Source organism: Euprymna scolopes, chromosome 4 (assembly GCF_053919585.1).
Source record: "Euprymna scolopes isolate OS-2025 chromosome 4, ASM5391958v1, whole genome shotgun sequence".
NCBI lineage: Eukaryota > Metazoa > Mollusca > Cephalopoda > Sepiida > Sepiolidae > Euprymna > Euprymna scolopes.
In genome coordinates, this window is record NC_136485.1 from 66,103,382 (window position 1) to 66,125,825 (window position 22,444).

Consider the following 22,444-nt stretch of genomic DNA (forward strand, 5'->3'; position numbering starts at 1 on the left):
TTTTTTTTTACATGGAGGTCACAACTTATCAAGACCCAGAAGCCATTCGGAGATAGGGGTTATTGTGTGTACAGTAATTAATGGGATAGTATCGTAGTAATAGTTATTATCGTAGATTTGATAAAGTGTCATTACTTAAGGGGGCAGTTCATCAGGACTTTGTTTATGTTGGACTTGAAGACATCCATATTGAAGTCAAAAGGGAAACAGGCAAGTGGTAGAGAGTTCCATAGGCGTGCAGTTCTAAAAAAGAAGCTTTGTTCATGGAATCTATGTTTTGATTTAGGCATAGATAAAAAGTGGGGAAAATTATTGACAGTAGTTTCAGCTAGACGGGTGTTTTTCGAAAAAGGTTGGTGGGGGGGCAGAGATTGGAGCTCAGACGAGCAACTGCCATGGAAATAACAATAAAACAAAGATAGGCTTGCAACGTCTCTTCTGTGGGAGAGAGGTTGCCGTGAAGAGAAAAGGGCATCCCCCACTAAGCCACAAAGTCTATTTTGTACTCTGTCAAGGCAGGATAGGCTGTTTTTAGCAGATCCTGCCCGGATGTGGCAATAGTACTCCATCCTTGGATGTACTTGGCTTTTATATAGATAGAGAATTGTATCATTAGTGAGATATCTTCTGGAGCGGTAGAAGGATCTCACCATTTTTCCAGAGACCTTGGCCACAGACTTGATGTATGCGTTCCATTTCAGATCAGGAGTAAAGGTCAAACCCAGAAGCTTATCAAAATATGGGGCCTCCTCTAGATGAGAGCCATCCTTTTCAATTGATGCCAGATGGGGATCAGAGCGTTTATGATGTAAAGATAGGAGCTTGGTGTTAGATGTAATAAAGGTAACCAGCCACCTCTTACCCCATTGTACCATGTGCTCAAGATCAGAAAGAACATTGTCATTTACGGCCTTTGATATGTTGCCATAGATGGTCATGTCATCAGCATAGATGTCAACGAATGATTTAAGTATGTGTTTTGGGAGATCATTGATGTAGATCAGGAATAGAGTTGGGCCTAGGATGGACCCTTGAGGGACTCCAGCATTAATACTGTGGGCCTCTTATTTCTGCCAATCAACCACTACTCTTATGAGCCTATCAGAGAGAAATGATTTAATGATTGAGAAAACATTTCCAGTTATACCGTAGCTGGAAATCTTGTGAAGTAGGCCTTTATGCCATACCTTATCAAAGGCTTTTGATATGTCAAGAGCAATTGCCCTAGAAATTTCGCTAATCCTATGAGATATAACCGTTAGCACATCTGCTATAGATCTTGCAGAACATAAACCATATTGCATGTCACTAAGAAGGTTATTTCTGCTGACGTGGTTGACTACTTCTCTATTTAATATGGATTCCAGCAACTTACTCATGACACACAGGAGACTTATTGGTCTGTACTGAGAGGGGATGACTTATCACCTGAATTCTTAAATACAGGGCATGCTGATGAGGTTTTCCAGGTTGTTGGAAAGCACTTCTCCTTAAGGCAATGCTTAAACAGTTTTGTAAGTATGGGAGCAAGTTCTGGTTGAAGCTTTTTTAACACTATAATTGGAATACCGTCAGGGCCAGTTGCTTTACTGGAATCAAGGTTCTTGATTAGCTTGGCGACCTCACGCAGATATTTGTATGTTACTTAGTGTGTTGTGTGTTATAGGAGGAAATACGGGTAGTTGATGGCCTTTGTCACATAGGGCAGAATTAGCTGCAAAGTTCTTGGCAAATAGTTTGGGCTTGTCTGATGCTGAAGAGATGATCTCTGGTCCATTGATAATGGTTGGGATAGAACGCACGCTTCTGTTCAGGATCCTATTTGCTATTTGCCAAAACTGGTGGGAACCAAGCTGCTGCTCAGTTACTTTGAATTTAACGGACTGAGCATATAGCTCTCTTGCATTTTTTATTAGTGTCAGTCTCAGTCTTTAGTTTCAGTACATCTATTACGTTGGTAGCTATGGAAAAGGTGATTTCTGTGCGCGATGGCAGCAGCATATTCAGGGAAAAACCATGGCTGGTTGTTAGGTTTTCGTTGGAATTTTTTAGATGGTATGAATCGGTCTATACCTACAATTAACCATTCGGTCAGGTCTGATACTATAGAGGACACATCTTTTTAAACATGGAATGGAGAGGTAGATCAGATATGAATGTACGGAAGCTATCCCAGTCAGCCATAGAGTATCAGTATACAGCACGCTGGAAAGAGGTGTATTTCTATTTATACCATTTAATATTTTGTTATGTTTTTTTAATTATTTTTCCTAAATTATCAGTACAACTATATCTAAATTTGATAGTATTTTTATGAAAGATTTTATGCAGAATGTTTTCGGGGGGAAAATGCCTTTTGATAAGGTTTAAAAATTTATTTCATAGTTTTAAGCATTATATTAAAAACTGGCATGAATCAGATTATCTTACTTTATCTGCTGGAGGGTATTTGGTTCAATATATTCCAGTTGTGTATTTTTATAAACACTGTCTTTAAGGGCTTTATTGTAAAAGTTTTTGTGGGAACTGAACACCCCCACCCACTAACACACTCTACTGTTCTGGTGAAATACGCCCTAATTCAATAACTTCAAATTTAAATTGTCTATAATTCCAGCTGTTGATAAAGGTTGTGGTAATGCTTGACTGATTTTACAAAAAGGTCGAAATACGATTTCTCCATTGTTTATCCTTCTTTTTTAAGGAGCTCAAAACTTTTTTCTTTAGCGTAAGATGGCTGTTTGTAGCAACCAAATTTAACTGTTTACTTACCTACTAATAAACAAATAAAAATATAAAAATGCATATATATATATATATATATATATATATATATATATATGTTGGGCGAACATCGCAAAGATTATATTTTCGTTTGAAACAGCATGTGCCTTCAAAGATTCGTTATGCAAATTTTTCACCCTCGGATGTTCTGAGTAATACGTATGGTTCTGCGATTTGCGACCATCTTATAAATAACCATGCGTGGGCCACGAATTTCAGTGCTGACATGTTTACGATCCTTAGTAAGTCACACTCTCCCTATCACTTGAAAATTTTAGAGACTCTTTTTATTAAGTCTTTGAGACTTTCTCTTTGCAAACAAAAAGAAAATCTTTTAGGACTTAATTTATTCTCTATGTAATTTTTCACATGTTTATTTCTGTTTTTTTGTTTTTTTTCTACACCCGCCATATTCATGACTTTTTTTGTTTGTTTTAAATCGTATTTTCCTCGATTTAGCTTTGATAAGTGAGGAACGAAACCTGCTTAGCTAACCTTTATTTTCATTTTTTATTTTTTAAATTCATTATGCTTTTTGGTCTGTATTTCGCCGTTATAAAATTGTCTGTGTGTGTGTGTGTGTGTGTGTGTACATTTCCCTCTGCAATAACTCTGTCAATTTTAAGTCTACAGACTAGAAATTCGATATACAGGGTACTGAGATTTGGGAAAATCTTTGTAATCCGGTTTTGGCCAGAAATTTGGCTGTTAAGGGGTCAAAGTTTGACGATTTGATCTTTGAGAACTCTACCAAACTCCTTCGCCAATTTTGGGTCTAAACACTTGAAATTTTAGATAGATGTTCCTTGGACATGGATCTAACTTAATAACTTAATTTGAGCCCAAAACAATAAATGTTAAGGAGTCATAATAGGTGTCCAATTAAAAAAAATTGACCACTTTTTTTTTTTTTGCTCAACATACACCTCCAAACACCCGGGCAACACCAGGTTGAAATGCTAGTATATATATATATAGATATATACGTGTGTATACATGTACATATATACACATATATCCATATATGTATGTATATATATGTATACATGTGTAAATTTACATATGTACACTAACACAAAGCACCTTAACGTATAATATTGTTATTTTGTGACCACAGCCGAGATGATGGAGTTCAGTAAACTTCATAATCTTTTTATGTGGCTGTTAATTTGTGCGCACGCTATCACTACACACATCGAAAAGCAGGCAGACTGACCTGACCTTCCACCTACATACAGCATCTTGGTAGTACCAAATATTTACTCATCTAGTACAAGCCAGACTCATCATTGCTTAACTTCAGTGATCTGTGCATGTATTGTCGCTCAAGGTGATAAGCACACCTGGATACTATGTGCAAAATTGTCAATAACTTGGGCACACTCTTCTCTCAACACTGACCTGGTTTTATTTATGATGGCCATTTTCAGTTCAGGAAGAATGTTGGGATTGTTTTGATAGACATAATCTTTGTGATAATCCCAGCAATAAAAACTTAGAGGACGTGGTTAAGTTCTGCTTAATGTGAAGTCTATTTAGGATTGCACTTCCTACTGATGAGACGATCATCAAATTGTCCCATGCATATCACTGAATGTCAATAAAACAAAGGCTTTTAGAAATTCATGATGATAAAAAAATATGTCTCTTTACTTTGATAAGGATGTAGAAATAAAGAGACTTGTTATTTTCAGTTATGCTAAAAAGAAATCAGCAGGCAAAAAAAACATATCTCAACATACTTAACTGAAATAAATCAATTCCCGTCAATGTTCTATTCTTTTAAATAGAATATGAATCATATCAGAATTTTAAAGTAAGTAAAATGAAAAGTTAAAATTAGAATTTGTTGTCACTTTGAAAGGTTAAAAATAAATAAGGTAACAGTATTGACAGAAGTACTGAATAGTATATGACAGAAAGATTGCTAGCACTTTGTAGTAGGTTCCTGTATGTAAAATCAGGAACAAACAATAGTAAGGGAACCGATTCGCCTACCTCTGGAAGAGAGAGACTCCTAAGCTCCAAGACAGGATGCTCAAAACAATTTAGTTTCAACACATTGATTGCTGAATATTTCGATGGAATCACTTTATGTTAGATACCAAAAGTCTCAGTTCTCAGTAAGAAAGACACAGTTACCGGTGAAGACATCAACACCTCAAAGTCTAGGCTTCCGTAAAGAAAGACGAAGAAGAAAAACCCACTCCTTACAAATTCATTAGATCGTTACAGAAACAATCGCCTTAAAACTCCACTGATCATCACACTCAATAACAACCTTGCCTGGTAATTCATTACACATCATCTCCAAAGTGGTTTCCTGCCATCACCTTTATGCCAGCGATCACCAACCAATTTGCATACGGCAAAGTTCAGCTCTTGACGATCCTCGCAGCTACGAACTCACATTTCCCATAGGATCAACTCACCATAATGGCGGTATTTCTTTCTTCGGATCAATTATTGCTCTGCACACCAGACACAAACAAATCCTCTTATGTCGAGAGTTAAGATTAGTCTCACTTTCATGTTCACAGTTCCTTTATACATAATGTCTAGAAGAGTCGATATATTCATGAAATAGGATAGATCACCATCATAACAGAATTAATGTTAGACTTAGGATGAGAAATAAAAAAAGTGCTTTGTAAATAATACAATTCAATTGTACTGAGCAATTTGGAAATCTTTTCAGATCATCATAACATGGTGGATTAAATTTTTCTTCAACCAATCAATAAATCAATTAATAATAAATCAATTAATAATAAATCAACCTAATAATAAATCAATTAATAATAAATAAACCGAATAATAAATCAACCTAATAATAAATCAATTAATAATTAATCAACCTAATAATAAATCAATTAATACTAAATCAACCTAATAATAAATCAATTAATAATAAATCCATTAATAATAAGTCAATTAATAATAAGTCAATTAATACTACCTCTGGTCGGAAATAGTTGGTGCATACAAGTTTCAAGTTTTATAAGGCAGTACTTTTGAGAGGAAATACAGGTTAACCAAATAATTATACTTAATTAAATTGACAATTGATTGTACGTACATTCTTACAATGTATGATTAAATAAATATACAAAAAAATAATGCAAAAAGCTAAAACATCTAACTATTTATTCAATTGTGTTAATTTACTTTTCAATTCTTCTGATATCAAAATTGAAGTGGGAAGTTTTCCTTTTCTTTCTAGCTGTGCTTTTGACATATGCTGAAGCCTGTAATTGTTGCCACCATCAGCCAAAATTATTTGTTCCATTGTCTCCTGCAATGTCAGGAAAATGTTGTTCAACTTTGATTTTTCTAATTCTTGAAAGCTGGTTTCAACTGCTTCAATTAATTCATCAATATTCTTTGGAGCCTTTTGGTGTTGAATAGATTGGATTGTATTGAAGTAACCTAGGTCAAGCACATTCAGATCCGGACTGTTTGTAGGCTGGTTAACCAGTTCAATGTTCAGCCTTAATCTCTCCAATTCTTGTTTGAACACCGGGTCCGTTGGATGTATGTGTGGCTTAGCATTGTCTTGTTGAATTATGATTTGTTGTACAACGGATCCACTTGGCCATTTGTTCCGTGTTGAAACAAGGCCCTTTTCAAAAAGGAATTCATGAATCTGAATTTTCGTTATTGTATCCATGACTTTAGTTACTATTGTTCCAGCAGGCCTATTTCTGCTGTTACGTTTAGCCACCTCTTGTTTGACAAATGGCCAAATTCCAATCTTCCCGTCAAAGTAACATTTGCGATGTGGATCCCAACAGAGTCAAGCCACGGCAGCAAGAAACATTACCTTTGTAATGAAACGCTTGCTTTTAGTGGTTCTTAAAGGGTCATGTTCGTCTTTGCCTAAATAAATTTTCCTTGCATTTTGCGTCATGTAAAACCATTTCTCATCAATATGTATGACATCAAACATTTCTCTAAAAGTCCCTTGATTTAAATACAATTGCGAATGGCAAAAATCAACGCGACATTTCATGTTTTCTATAGTGAGAAGTGGTTTTACAGCATTTGAATGAGTCCGAATTTCGCCATCTTTCATCCTTGCAATCAATGTTGTCTTAGGTATTCCACATGCTTGAGTGGTTCTTTTTCTCAAGGGAATGGTGTTTATTTTTGCCAACTATGAACTATATTCCTTCTTTTTTCAGCCACAGAGAAACTTACGGCTCAAAGAATCCATTGGCACCGATATATCGGACGAACTGTCTAGTGCTCGTGACCGAATTCTGCCTACAGTATTTCTTCCTATACCGAATTTTGTGGCAACATCTTTGATTGCACCTCGTTCTAGGATGCACCCTTTAGACTTTTGTAGCAACACTTGCAGAACTGCTGTTCATCTTGAATTTGTCAATTCTCTCTTATCACTTCTGTTTTTACCTTCCACATTGGCATCAACTACATTTACCATATTTATATAGCCACTGCTGGTATTTTTAAAAATAGATTATATAACAGTCAACAAAGTAATGTGCATAGATTAAACTCTAAATGACTTTTAGAACGAAAACTGTTCTTTTTTAATCAAGCACGCTCTAAAAGTACTACCAGTTACCTCCTAAAACATTGAAATGGTGCGTGACAAAACCTAAAATGCAGACAGTTTTAATTCTGCACCAACTATTTCCAACCAGAGGTAGTAATAAATCAATTAATAATAATTAAATTAATAATAAATCAATTAATAATAAATCAACTAAAAATAAATTAATTAATAATAAATCAAGTAATAAGAAATCAATTAATAATTAATCAATTGATAATAAATCAATTAATAATAAATCAATTAATAATAAATCAATTAATAATAAATAAACATAATAAAAAATCAATTAATAGTAAATTAAAAATAAATTAATTAATAATAAATCAAATTAATAATAAACCAACTTAATAATAAATCAATTAATAATAGATTAACCTAATAATAAATCAATAATAAATAATAATGTTGTGAACCTGTCTCTGCTTTATCTTTATTTCAATGGCAAGTGTTCGTCTGAGCTCTAATCTATGGTCCCCCTGTCCTGACTTTCACGAAAAACACACGTCTAGCTGAAACTACTATCAATAATTTCCCCCACTCTTTATCTGTGCCTAAACCTAAATGTAGATTCCATGAACAAAGCTTCTTTCCTAGAACTGCATGCTTGTGGAACCCTGTTCCATTTTCCTGCTTTTTAACTGACTACAATATGGTTATCTTCAAGTCCAACGTGAACAAATTCTTGATGAGCCATCAAGTAATCCAATTCACCAAATTTCCACTACTGATGATATTTTCCCTTTGACCACTGTATACTCATTAACCCTTATCCTCGAATGGCCCCCAGGCCTTAATAAGTGGTGACTCCTTTTTAAAAAAAAAAGATTGTAACATTTAAATCGTGGATTAATCTTATGAAAAACAAAAGAGAAAACATCACTGACCAAAGGCTGAAGCAATCCCAAGTACCGCGTACACTGCACGAATTACATTGATATGTTAACAAGTGTTTCATGTCTTCAAAATCTGTGAGTTTCTCTCCATAAAAAACTGTAATCTTCATACTTGAAAACTGCTCAATGTTGGACTTGACGCATCTACATTAAAAGAAATGAAAAGAAAAAAAATGATGCAAAGTAATCAACACATGCACAAAAGGGAGAAATCAATATTCAGATTTTTTCGATTGTAAATTATGATTGCTTTCTTTTGCATGAGCACAAATTACTTTTAATGTAATCTTGTATCAAGTCTCTCAATTACAGTAGTACCACAACACCCAAGGTCTGCTTTATTTACTTAGGTATCTCATTTGCATACTGTGTTACACCTCTATGAACTTGCATGGTTTGACACCCCTATTTGATCTCGTACCCTTTCTGAATATTCTGGAAGGTCTGTTCCACTTTCGCATTTGCTTTTCTGTCCTTTTTTTAATGGAAATTGGATTAAATATGAATCCTCTAGATCTGTTATGTATGGCATAGTCGCATTGACACACTGGTTCTTGTCAGATCGTTGAAGTTAAGCAACGTTGAGCCTGGCTAGTACCAGATGGGTGACCATTTGGAAATTCTAGGCGCTGTATGTGCTCTCCGCTTATCTCAGTATTTGTTTCCAGTCGTTCTGAAGATACACTTCACTTGCCATTGGTATTTAACGATGTCGACTCAGGAGAGGTGTAGTTGGAGATTGTGCACATTCTGCCACAAAAATTTCATGCGCAGGCACCTTTTCGTGGGTATCCATAGTCTGTCAAAGACTGAAGGAACCACTTTTTTTTTTACATGTTATGTACTCCTCGCTTTTCTCCATCTTTTGTTTGGTTTCATGTTCTTCTTGGTCAGTTTCTTATAAATTTCTTGGATATGTTATCATTGCGAGGAACATGTCAGTAATTTAATTTTACTCCGCTTTGTTTCATTAATCTTTTTAGTTTCTTTACCCCAAAGCATCTTATCTCTGTGTCTATATAGTCTGGATTGTCCAGTGTGTTCATAAATCCTATTGGTGACATGATTTTTGTACCGCTGTAATTCCAAGACTTGATATGAGATTAACACATCACATCAGTGTCAGTGTTCAGACGACACAAGAACAACATCAACGAAATTATCAAAATGCTTTCCCAACTGAATGAATCTCTTTCCTGTTTGTTCTACCTTGATTTTTCATCTGCCTTTCATTGTCCAGGCAAATTACTTATACCTACAAAAACGCATAGCGTTGATCCTGTGCAAATGACTGCTTTACAAGCAAGAAATCATGGGCACTTTGAATCCAGTAAGTGCTCATCTGTTTTAGTCACATAGGCTTTAGGAATCAACCTATATATATATATATATACATATATATATATATATATACATATATATATATATATATATATGATTACTTAATTTAATCACATAAATTAATATACAGAAGTATAAATTCATGCGTAAACTTTAAGTTTTTACTTCAACAATGCTCAATATGTAGGTAGAGCTAGGTCGTAAGTTATAAAATATATATGGCACTATATATACTATACTACACAGAATATTCTGCGTTTCATCCACGCTAGGATTCATGAATCCTAGCGTGGATGAAACGTGGAATATTCTGTGTAGCTTAAGTGCCATATATATTTTATGACTTACTATTATATATATATATATATATATATATATATATATATATATATATATATATATATATATAATGCCTTTTAATTTTTATTTGTTTGTACAATGATTAAATTTATACAGAAAAATAAATAAAATTTTAGTTGTAAGGGAAACAACCAACTTTTTATATTCTTCAATCATAAATATGAGTTATTCCCTTTGTTTATTTTAATTTTTCAGTCATAATTGAAAAGATATTTCCATATTATTAGTTTTCTAGGTTGGACCCCATAATTTTTAGATTGTATAAAACATTATTTCATGAGATTATTTGAAAAGTTTTAGCACACCAAATAATATTATATAAGTTTTTTATAAAATGAATATAATCATTTAAAAAATTTTTTTCTGAGACTTTCAGTGGTATACACCTTTTTCAAATAAGACTTTGTTTTTCTCTTCATTTTTCTGGTGGTATTAATCATGAGTGAAGTATGTTATTAAAGTGCGAATAACATGGTACACTAACAAAGAAAAATGAACATTGGCAGAATCAAAGCTTTATGCATCAGCTTAAATGCTATGTTGGTCTAACTTTTGAAATCTCACAAGATAACTTCACATATTCCATGAAATACTTTTAAAATCTCAATTACTTACTCAAATAAATTCTGACTGGTAAAAGTCAAGCAACGAGGTCGTCTACTTTTGCCTTTTGATGGCCTTCGTATCGATTCCCAAACAAGTTCGTAAATTTGGGAAGATTTGAATGAAGTGGGAGGACTGATCACAACCCCGCCAAGTTGAACACCTCGATCATCTCTGAGTGTCAGAAGCGAAGAATTCATTTCAAGCTCTGTAAGAAAATAGAAACATTCAAAATAAGTTGTAATGTTTATTTTGCAAAAAATCAAAACAAAATGGTTATGAGACATTATTAAATGTTTGTTCTTTTTTTTTTTTTTTTTTTTTTAAACTCATGTTCACCCCTTACAAAGCATATCGCCACTTGGATGTAAGGGGCTACTATTTGGGGCCATATCTAGGAAAGATTAACAAGATATTTGTTTATGCTACATTTAAACTTCTGCATATCAGTATAGTCAGAGAAGTAGGTAGCAGGAAGCGAATTCCAAAGTCTAGCTGTTCGAGGGAAGAAACTCTTAGAATAGAAAGCTTACTGGCATTTAGGGACATCAACAGTGAAGGGGTGAGATCTAATTGCTAAGTGAGTTTGTTGGGGATATTTACGTCGAGGGGGTACAAGTGTAACAAGTTCATCAGAACACATTCCATTAAAATATTTGTAAAACAGGCACAGTGATGCAACATTGCAGCGATGGAGCTTAGTTGATAAAGTTGGACCGATTAGATTGACAGATTTGGACCCTAAGAGGGAGAGACTAGTGGCAGATGCCCCAGCCCAGATGTGGCAACAATACTCCATGCATGGGCAAATGGTGGCCTTGTAAAGGTTCAGGATACTCTCAGGTGTGAGTAGTCTTCTAGCTCGATAGAGGGAACCCACCTTCTTTACAGCAGCCTTTGCAATGCCCTCTATATATTTGTTCCAGTTCATACTGCTCGCAAATGTTAGGCTGAGGAGTTTGAAAGTAGAATTCTCAGGTAGGGTGTCATGGATACAGGGGGTTGGAGAGGTGTCTTGTAATTGTTAAAGGAGAGCAGCTTAGTTTTACTAGCATTAAATGTTACCATCCATTTGCGGCCCCATTCCACCATATTCTGGGGTCATTTCTAACAATTCTGCCATTGTCTTAGATTTATGTACATCTGTTCTTCCCTTATGCATATTATAGAGCATTGTATCATCAGCAAATATATCCATCTCGGACACAATATTATCCGGGAAGTCGTTTATGAATATCAGGAATAATAATGGTCCAAGGATCGATTCCTGAGGCACTCCTGCATTAATGTTATGCTGCTCGGTTGTATGTCCGTCAATGACAACCTGTATGCTTCTATTGTTCAAGAAAGATCTAATTCTATTTAGTGTAAGTCCAGTTATCCTGTATGATTTAATTTTCATTAGCAGTCCTTTGTGCCAGACTTTGTCAAAGGCTTTGGATATATCAAGGGCTACAGCACTAACTTTGCCTGCCTTATCCAGTACATGGTAAATGCGCTCAGAGATGACTGTTAAAATATCTGCAGTAAAATGACATTGCCTGAATCCATACTGTTTGTCAGAGAGAAGATTTGCTTTTGTGAGGTGGTGAACTAGTGCTTGATTAATTGAAGTTTCAAAGATTTTAGCGAAGAGGGGGAAGAGACTAATGTAGCGATAATTGAGAGGGTCTGTTCTTTCACCAGAATTATTGTACACTGCTACCACAGAGGCCATCTTCCAGCTATTAGGAAAGCAAGATTCAGCTAGGAATTTATTGTAGAGCTTGGAAAGTATGGGGGCTTGCTCGATTGAACATTTCTTAATTAGTATAGCAGGGATGAGATCAGGCTCACACTCTTTTGAGGTGTCCAAGTTTTTTTATGATATAACGGACATGAGAAGAGGTGATTTTTACATCTAATGTGGCTTCAGTCCGCATAGAGAAATTTGGGAGGGAGTTGTTTGTTGGCTCTAAGGTGGAGTTGGAGGTGAATTGCCAGGCAAGCAGTTTCACCTTCTCCATTGCTATGCATGCAACCTTCTGGTTTCTTCAAAAGTGCTTTATTAAAAAAAGGTTTTTATAATATACTAGCGACGGGTACCCGGCGTTGCCCGGGTGTTTGGAGGTGTGTGTGGAAACTCCGGGGGGGGGGGGTTAAAAAAAAAAAAGTAAGTATGAGGATCGAACCCGAACCGTTGAGGCAAAGTTGTAAATTAAAGTGTGAAAAAAAAAAAAGTGCGACATTAACCATTGCCCCACCGTGAGATGCTAACGGAAACACGTTTGAATTTATTTAATTACTTGGATTTGGCAGGTGCCCGTTTTAATGAGTTAATGAGGTCAAGTTTGACTGTGGGATAGCATTTACTGCTGAACACTTTTTTTTATTTTTATTTTCCCAAGATGTTATAGGAAAAAGACTAACCCACATGCGGCGAGCGACAAATGTTGAATATTTATCTTCCCGAAATCGAGCAAATTAAATAGACAGGCGAGCTTCGTTGTTAACTGTGAGATATTACGATTTATATGTGATATAAAAAGTTTTAAAAAGTTGTGAACCGACCGACCGCTTCTCTGAAAAAAGCCTTTTGTAGACATACAGAAAAAGCGAACACACATACATACATACATACATTTTCGCTTTTATATATATATATATAGATATATATATCTATATATATATATATCTCTCTATATATATATATATATATATAAAGTTCTAAAATATATATGGCAATTAAGCTACCCAGAATCTTCCGTGTTTCATCCATGCGTATGCGAGGATTTTGTGGTTGTCTCATACTTTTATACACGCACCTTCTATTGAGTTTTTAGTTAGCCAATCATCATTCTAGCTTCCATCGCACCCTTCCTAAATCAGTCAATGAGCAGGCACTTATATATATATATACTAGCGGGGGGGTACCCGGCGTTGCCCAGGTGTTTGGAGGTGTGTTGTTGAGGGGAGGGTAGATCAAAACATGGCTGGGTGCTTGGAGGTGTAAAAAAAAAAAAGTTTTAGTAGTAAGGTAGGCTTGAACCCCAAAGCCTTGACACTAAGGTGGAAACGAAAGGGCAAAAAAAGCCAGACACCTAACCATCTTGGCCACGAGGGGAGAGGAATTAATAAGCATGTTAAGTTAAGGTTTATAAAGTGAAATGAAATTGACAGGTGAGAGGAAGTTAAGTCACATGATTTACCTTGAAACATGATATTAGCAATAGCTGTTCAGCAGTTAAGATTTTGTGCGGGACAGCTTTTACCGAACTTTGGAGAATGAAAAGCAGCTCCCCTGTTTATTAGGGGAGTGTCTTGAAATCAAAGCAACTGTCTGATATGACGGTGAAAAGCCAACATTGACCAAATGTTACATCTGTTTCTGGAGACCACTTGCCGTGGGCCAGGAAGTGTACGAGCCTTTTTCAAGTCTCACACAAAACACACATTCATATTTCAAGCTGTCATATACATACGCGCACACAAACATACGCGCCCACGTCCACACATGTACACTTATTCACGTTCGCGTACATACACTCAAATTCACGTATATATACACACACACACTTACGTACACACATGTACTCACACACGCGAACACGATCACGCACATGGACGACGTCACTTCCGCTTTCTAAGGAAATACACATGCGCAAAATACACTCTGGAAACGAGTATAAAAACAAGGTGATAAGCTGTTTCTTTCTCTTTGGAACCAACTCTCAACTAGAGAGGTTGGGCGAACAAGCTGCGCGCCGTTTCGGTGCGCGCACCTCATGCCCACTTCCCACTATGTATGGGGCACGAGCTAATGACTGTATGTATACATTCTCACCCTTTCTCTTTCCACCTACTACTGGCCACTAAGAACACCTTCGCGTCGCCGACTACTAACTGATGACAACTCTGATATCCTCTCCTTTGTCTACACGCTGGACTACCATTCTCAATTTTCCTACAACATTTATTTCTCTTCCCACGCGCGGACATGTTATAACTAAAATGTTCATTTCTTTTAACAGCAAATAAACGACATTTATCTTATCCATTAATTGTGTCTTTGTTTCCTTCAATTCCCATTCGTTTCATTATTATTTTGTAACGGGATTGGGGTATTTATATATCCTAGTCCCCTACAAATTTGGTGACCCCGACGTGATTGTAATGAAATGGATGAGGTTGAATGAAGCACTCATACACACACAGACTCTTTCTCTACAAAGATAAACTTTCCCTCTTCACCACTTAACGAGAGACGCACGCCAAGGTATAAACTTTTCCTCTTCACCACTTAACGAGAGACGCACGCCAAGCTATAAACTTTCTTTCTCACCAGCTTACAGCGAAAGACGCACGCAAAACTAACCACGTGTGGTACCCTTTCTTTTACTTGTTTCTTTCACCAAAGACATTCCTGTTCGTTTAATTCAATTTAACATGTCGTTCGTTTCTTCCTCGAGACAATTCATTTTCCCTCGGAACGCGAGAGGAGCACGCATTTCCTCCTATGCCACAAGTCCACAACAAACTGGCGCCCGACTGACTTGGAACGAACAAGCATGGCGACCCTACCGTTTTGAGATTAATTGTTTTGAGCGAGACGCGCGTTTTATTTGATAAAGAAAAAAACGAACTTCTCAACAAAAAAAACCAAGCGAACCAAACCACTACCCACAGGAATAGCTACTACCAACTACAATGACGAACCCTCGTCAGACTCTGTAAAAAAAAAAAAAAAGAAAAAAAACGAACACGGAGTTGTCGACTTTCATATCGAATTTAAAAACAAATTCGAGCTTGACAAACATTTTCACAGTTTCCTGACATTACCCTGCAACAAACGCGAGGAGCAAAATCACATAGGCCTATGCAATTCCCTCCCGCACAAGCAGACGCAACAACAAAGAAACAGGACATCCCTATCAACACATAGGAAGAAGTTGAATCAACAATACGAGTTGAGATGCACGACGCACGCGGATAAACTCAAAACTTGGAAGTTTCGTTGACAGCCGGCAACCACGAACGACTACACAACAAACGCCCGTACAGACAATGTACACACATTACCGCAGACGCACTTGCGAAGACAACAGTAACCAGACCCCGTTCAACAAGAACAAACACGCGACTAGCGCCCGTCCAAACGATGCACACATTACCGCAGAACCATGCGAAGCTACCGTCAACTGGACACACACACGACACCGTCAACACAAAAAAAAAAAATTTTCCTTCCAAACGGAACAATTCACTTCTCTGTCCAAGCAACTCTTTGCACATGTCAACACACAACAGAAACCAAACCAACAAATGTCAGCCAAAAAAAAAGAGTAAACGCATTTTCCACGCGTAAGTAAATACTTTTTTTTTACGAACAAACTCCGTTTTTGACATTCCGTTCCTTTGTGACGTTTTTTTCAAACAACCACACCAACAGCAAAAAAAAAAAAAAAAAAAAAAAACAGAACAAAAAAATCAACTGCCGAAAACATTACTCACAAAAAAAAAAATATATATATATATACATAAATATATACACTGCATGTATTTTTTTTTTCCTAGGAAGGGGAGTATTTGTACGAGCCTTTTTCAAGTCTCACACAAAACACACATTCATATTTCAAGCTGTCATATACATACGCGCACACAAACATACGCGCCCACGTCCACACATGTACACTTATTCACGTTCGCGTACATACACTCAAATTCACGTATATATACACACACACACTTACGTACACACATGTACTCACACACGCGAACACGATCACGCACATGGACGACGTCACTTCCGCTTTCTAAGGAAATACACATGCGCAAAATACACTCTGGAAACGAGTATAAAAACAAGGTGATAAGCTGTTTCTTTCTCTTTGGAACCAACTCTCAACTAGAGAGGTTGGGCGAACAAGCTGCGCGCCGTTTCGGCGCGCGCACCTCATGCCCACTTCCCACTATGTATGGGGCACGAGCTAATGACTGTATGTATACATTCTTACCCTTTCTCTTTCCACCTACTACTGGCCACTAAGAACACCTTCGCGTCGCCGACTACTAACTGATGACAACTCTGATATCCTCTCCTTTGTCTACACGCTGGACTACCATTCTCAATTTTCCTACAACATTTATTTCTCTTCCCACGCGCGGACATGTTATAACTAAAATGTTCATTTCTTTTAACAGCAAATAAACGACATTTATCTTATCCATTAATTGTGTCTTTGTTTCCTTCAATTCCCATTCGTTTCATTATTATTTTGTAACGGGATTGGGGTATTTATATATCCTAGTCCCCTACAGAAGCTGGATATTTGAATCGAGTTTTGCTTGTTTTATACCAAAAAACGAAAGCAACACGCGGCAATCCAAAAATGTGGAATATTTAACGTTTCAAAGTTAGGCAAATTAAATAGACAGGCGATCCCCATTGTTAACTCGTAAATATTACGATTTAGACGTGATATAAAAAGTTTTAAGAATGAGGGAGCCGAGCGAGCAGCCCTCGGAAAAAAGCCTTTTGCGGAGATACATAAAAAGTGTACATACATACATACATACACACACACATTTTCACTTTTATATTCATAGATATATATATCATTTTTATATATTTTATTACTATTTTTATTTTATAAAAAAATAAAAACAGAGAACTCGCATCTATAGGAGGATCTAACGATTTAAGCCGAAATCAACTGTTATAGATAATATGGAAAACTCATATCCCTGTATCCGGCATAGTTCATGATTCATTAAATTAATGTCATTTTGGCTTAAATTTATAATTTAAAAAAATACTAAAGTCCTCTACAAAACATTCACAACAAACACTCATCTGTCTACAACCACTGTTAACAATTTCCCCTACTCTCTACTTGTGCCTAAAACTATACATAAGTTCCATGAACAAAGTTTCTTTGCTAGAACTGCCTGCCTGTTAAACTCAATATGACTACAACATATATGCTTATAAGTCCAATGTAAACTACAAAATAATCAAATTCTACCCAATTTCCACCCTTACTGATTATCACGGTCTGGTCTCACCAACCACCTACCATGCATTAACCATTATCCTCGAACAACCTTTGTGCCTTGATAAATAGTGACTTCCTTATAAAAAGAAAAGTCACAAACAGAAAGCTTAAAATTTAAGATGGATAACAATATTTTTTACCTTTAAGCTAAAATAAAGATGCTTTTTTCTTAGATTTTGAACCTTACAGATAATTATTTCAAGTTATCTTCATCGTAATAATTTTCCTTGCTGAAATAATTATTTTTGGAAAGAAACTGAACTGAATAACAGTTTTAGTGTAAAAAACCAAACCATAAGGAGAAAAAGAATCAAATATCAATATTTCAGATGTATTGCTATTTAGGTTCAACCGACAAAATATAATAGGATAACTTCATATATTAAAAAGAAAGAAAATTGGAGATATATGTGTTAAATACATTATAAATAGTAATAAAAGTACATATTACCATTGTCTACAAACTCCTCAATTCCTATAATCCATACCACATCTTGCATTGGTAAATGGCAAATGTTTTCTTTGGATGTTGCATCCATTTCTCCTTTCTCCAAAGACATCATCATTGGTAGAAATCTCTTTGACTGGAAAACAGAAATTAACAAATAAGAAAAAAAAAACATAAATGGTCAGTAAGATATTAAAACAAGCACAGCAAACATTCTATCAAATAAATAATTGTAATTTGGATTATTCAGACTACAGTTCTCACCTGGACTGCTATTCTCACAACATTTCAGACGATGTAACCTTCGACCTTTTTCAAGCGTATCTTTTCAAACTTGTGTATCTGGATGGAATTTTGAATGGAACTCTTTATTTAATCTGTGGAGGTAGTGTTCCTGAGTTTGACAGATAGATTCCTGAATTGGAAAAGATACACTGAAGGTTGGAGGTTACATTAGCTGAAACGTTGTGAGAATAAGATTCAAGATAAGAAATCCAAATTATCCATCCTCATTTCAAAAATTCAGAAACATAATAAATTATAGTTATTGTAATCATGTCCGCTCCTCCAACTATCTACAAAAATGTTGTTCCAATAGTATTTACCCTGGTCATTTTGAACTGATTTTATCTATGACCTGTACTACATCTGGTGAAGTTGAACTAGTTTTATCTTTGATCTGTACAACATTTGATCAGGTTGAACCGATTTTATCTATTCTGTACTACATCTGGTCAGATTGAACCGGTTTTATCTGATCTGTACTACATCTGGTCAGGTTGAATTGGTTTTATCTATAATCTGTACTACATCTGATCAGGTTGAATCTGTTTTATCTATGATCTGTACTATATCTCAAATCATAGCAACCCATGCATGCCGATCCTAAGCAAGGTTGCATGAAATGGTTAGCCAATCAGAATTTCACTGTTGAAGGCAAACCACATCTTTGGCCTGCGAGTTCAATCACGTCCTTCTTAATGGTTGCTGTCCAGGTCCTCAGCTGTCCACTAACATGTTTGCGCCATTAAGATAATAGGGTAAAGGGGATTACATTGTAAATTAACTCTCCTTTCAGGTATAGAGCTGGAAGTTCAAACCATTAAAAACATAGATGCAACAAGACAGATATCAGAGACTTAAGATTGAAGTGTTGGGACACAGTCAGCTCATCGGCAATGCACGATGTGGCAGACACAGTTATTGTCAAGGATTTCAAGAACGTCTGCAAACATGAAAAGAATTGTTTTATGAAATCAGTGTTGTATAATAAGGGGACAGGCTGTTTCTTATGACAATCTGCATATATTCTTACAAACATCGATGAAAGTGACAATTTAAAAAAAAAACTCTAAAAATATTTTATATGGTAATGTTAACACACGGCGGTCTGGAAACAAAATGGCCGTGTGAGTTCAAGTTTTATGAAACGTAAATGAAATAAAAAATAAAAGTGTAATTATTAAAAAAACAAGAAACAATTATTTTTTATTTATGTATTTATTTGCTTCCCCACGAAAGCAAATTAGACACAAGGTCATTTTTAATGTGGGGTTAAACTAGCTCCCCTAAAACAAGGGTAAAAAGGGGGAACTCTGGCAGTATCCAAAAAAATAGTAATTGTCTCAGTATGAAGGGTTTCCCCCTACATTGACCAAGGACCAATTAACTTGTGTGCAGCATATGCAGAACAGATACTACACTTTGATCCCGGCCCGAAGACCAAAAAAACAAACAAAAAACAACTATTTTATTCAAAAGAAAATTTGAATTCTATTGATAAAATATAATTTTTGTGTAATTTTTATTTGAAATTGAAGTCTTTAATTTTTTTTATTCACGTTCATACGAAACAAGGCATATCGCCACTTAGATGTAAGGGGCTACTATTTGGAACCATGTTTAAGGAGATGAGCAAGATGTTGGTTTATGTTACATTTAAACTTTTGCATATCAGTGCAATCAGGGAAGAAGGTAGCATGGAGGGAATTCCAATGTTTAGCTGTCCGAGTGAAGAAACCAGCATTTAGAGACCTTGACTAGTAAATATTAAACAACAATATTCAAAATGGCGACCAGTGAATTTATGTGGAATACATCTGAAAATATATGTCTTAACTATCATCACAACTAATAGCCGGCGAAAATTTTAAATGTGATATTCATTCTAAACAAACCCGAATACTCCTAAAAATATTTTTTTTAATGGCAAGTCTTCATTTAGTCTTCCACACCACAAATACCCGCAACAATTTTACATCAGTAAGCGATTTTCAACTGACGCCGATGGGTCGCCCATGCTTCCGTAACGCCTTTTGTGTGTGTGTGTGTGTGTGTTCCTATTTACAATGCCTCCCCACGGGTCAGCGTTAGACACCAGGGTCATTTTTTAACGTGGAGAAAAGGAACAAAAATAAAAATTGTCTCAGTTGTGAAGGATTTCTCCTCCATTGACAGAGAACAAGAAATTGAATTGCAGCAATGCAGCATCTAAAGAACAGATACTACACTTTAATCTTGTCCGGAAGGCGTGTTTGTTATGTGTTTGTTTTGTTTTTAGGCAATAAGTTAGACAAAACTTTTTGAATTGTCTCCCTTTTGGAATTCTTTAAAACTGAAAGTAAACAAACAAGAAAGTCTTCAAGCCTAAAATGCACAAATACTTCGAAAGCATTCGGGCAGCTATGGAATCCATAGAAGAATCGGTGCTTATTCAAATTGGCACTTATGGCAGCAATTAAAAGTAAAGAAAATACAGAAAAGCCTGTATGATGTATGCGATAATCACAGAAAGTGAAAGAAGATGCCATATTCTAAAAATTCAGTGAAGTTGAAGTAGTTTGTTTTAAAATACGATTTTTAGCAATTTTACTACTAAAATGGGTACTTGTGCAATTTTGGTACCGTGCTGACTGCTGAAGTAATAACGTTATTATTTTGAAAGCTATTCTTAATATGGGAGGGCAGGGTGCTCCCACCTAACAATTTAATTAAAAAAAGATATCGTGAAACTTGAATTTAACCTGGAAAAACTATTTAAAAATATCGCGGTACAAAAAATGCATAAGCACCCTAAAATGTATTGAATATAAGGCTGATTTTGACCTCGACACTTCGATTTGAGTTGTCTCCCTCTTATTTCATCGGCTTCTATCGGCCGACGAAAACACTACGACTCGCTTAGTCATAAAATTTGATTTTCTTGAATAATAAAAAAAAAAAAAAAACACACCCTACTTGATCAAACTACGTGATTTTGGGAATATGATATCGTCATTCTGTAATGAGTGCGTACATTATGTAAACTTTTCTGTATTTTCTTTACTTTTAATTGCCGTGATAAAGTGCTGAATAAACACCGCAGAATCAAATGACGAAGAAATGTTTACAAATGAATAAAGACACGTTAACTACAAAGTAAAAAATGGGGTGGATTTAGGCACAACAAGTACGAAAACTATCAAATATATAAATATTTCGTTATTAATGAAAACAAAAAAATGTCTACCTTTTTAGTTTTGCCTTTCTTTCATATGTAATATATATATTTAAATATAGATTTAACAATGTTAAAAAATAAAGACAACAACGGGATCGTCTTCTTCACGAAGAATGTATTACAAGGGAGATAATTTCTTATTCAAGGGAGATTACTCTAATGGTATTTTTGTTGTTTTGCTTATTTTTTTTTTTTTTCATTACTGTTCTTTAGGCACGGCCAAAACGGAAGGAGGGAGTAAGTATTTTGAAAAATCTACCAAAAATCAAGTAATTAGCCAATCAATACAAAATTTTCACCAATTATTAAGTGAAGAATGAACTTTATAATGGTGTACTTTTTTTCATAAGTCGTATATATATATATATATATATATATATATATATATATATATATATGTTCCCCTTACCTCACCCTTTTTTTAACCAAGTAAGATCTGTGACTTACTTGTAGTTTCATTAAATACTTTTATATGCAAAATCCGATCCTGCATTTTGCTAATTCCTGCCCTCTGATGAGAAGGAGAGTATTTCTTCGAAACTCCGCGGATTAAGGACTATCCACTTATCTTGTGCTTCCTTTTTTAAAATTAAATATGTTTTTAACTTTTTTTCAAGATGTCTTTTAACATGTTTTATTAATCATTTGTTCATATTATAAGCTCTATTTCCTTTTCGGTTTTATTGAGCTTTTACATCTGGCTGAGTTTATTTTACTTGTAAATATTAACCCTTTAATATTTATTATATATTTTAAGTTTACCATTTTGATTATCTTGGTAAACTTATTGTAATTTTTATTATATATATATATATATATATATATATATATATATATATATATATATATATAAATATATATATATATATATATATATATATAAAATAAAATATTACAATT

The 22,444-nt window shown here is 35.1% G+C and overlaps 1 protein-coding gene across 1 annotated transcript in view; it reads right to left on the reverse strand.

Moving 5' to 3' along the window:
* The window catches only part of LOC145268089 (zinc finger MYND domain-containing protein 15-like), a 72,998-nt gene extending 51,307 nt beyond the window's left edge, over window positions 1-21,691 (reverse strand). The window contains exons 1-4 of the mRNA XM_080123350.1: window positions 21,554-21,691; window positions 18,049-18,181; window positions 10,576-10,771; window positions 8,251-8,403 (exon numbers count right to left, since the gene is read on the reverse strand). Of these exons, the coding sequence (XP_079979476.1) occupies window positions 8,251-8,403; window positions 10,576-10,771; window positions 18,049-18,163 (464 nt within the window). The 5' untranslated portion in view covers window positions 18,164-18,181; window positions 21,554-21,691. The remainder of the gene's footprint in view (window positions 1-8,250; window positions 8,404-10,575; window positions 10,772-18,048; window positions 18,182-21,553) is intronic.
* Between the last annotated feature and the right edge of the window lie 753 nt (window positions 21,692-22,444).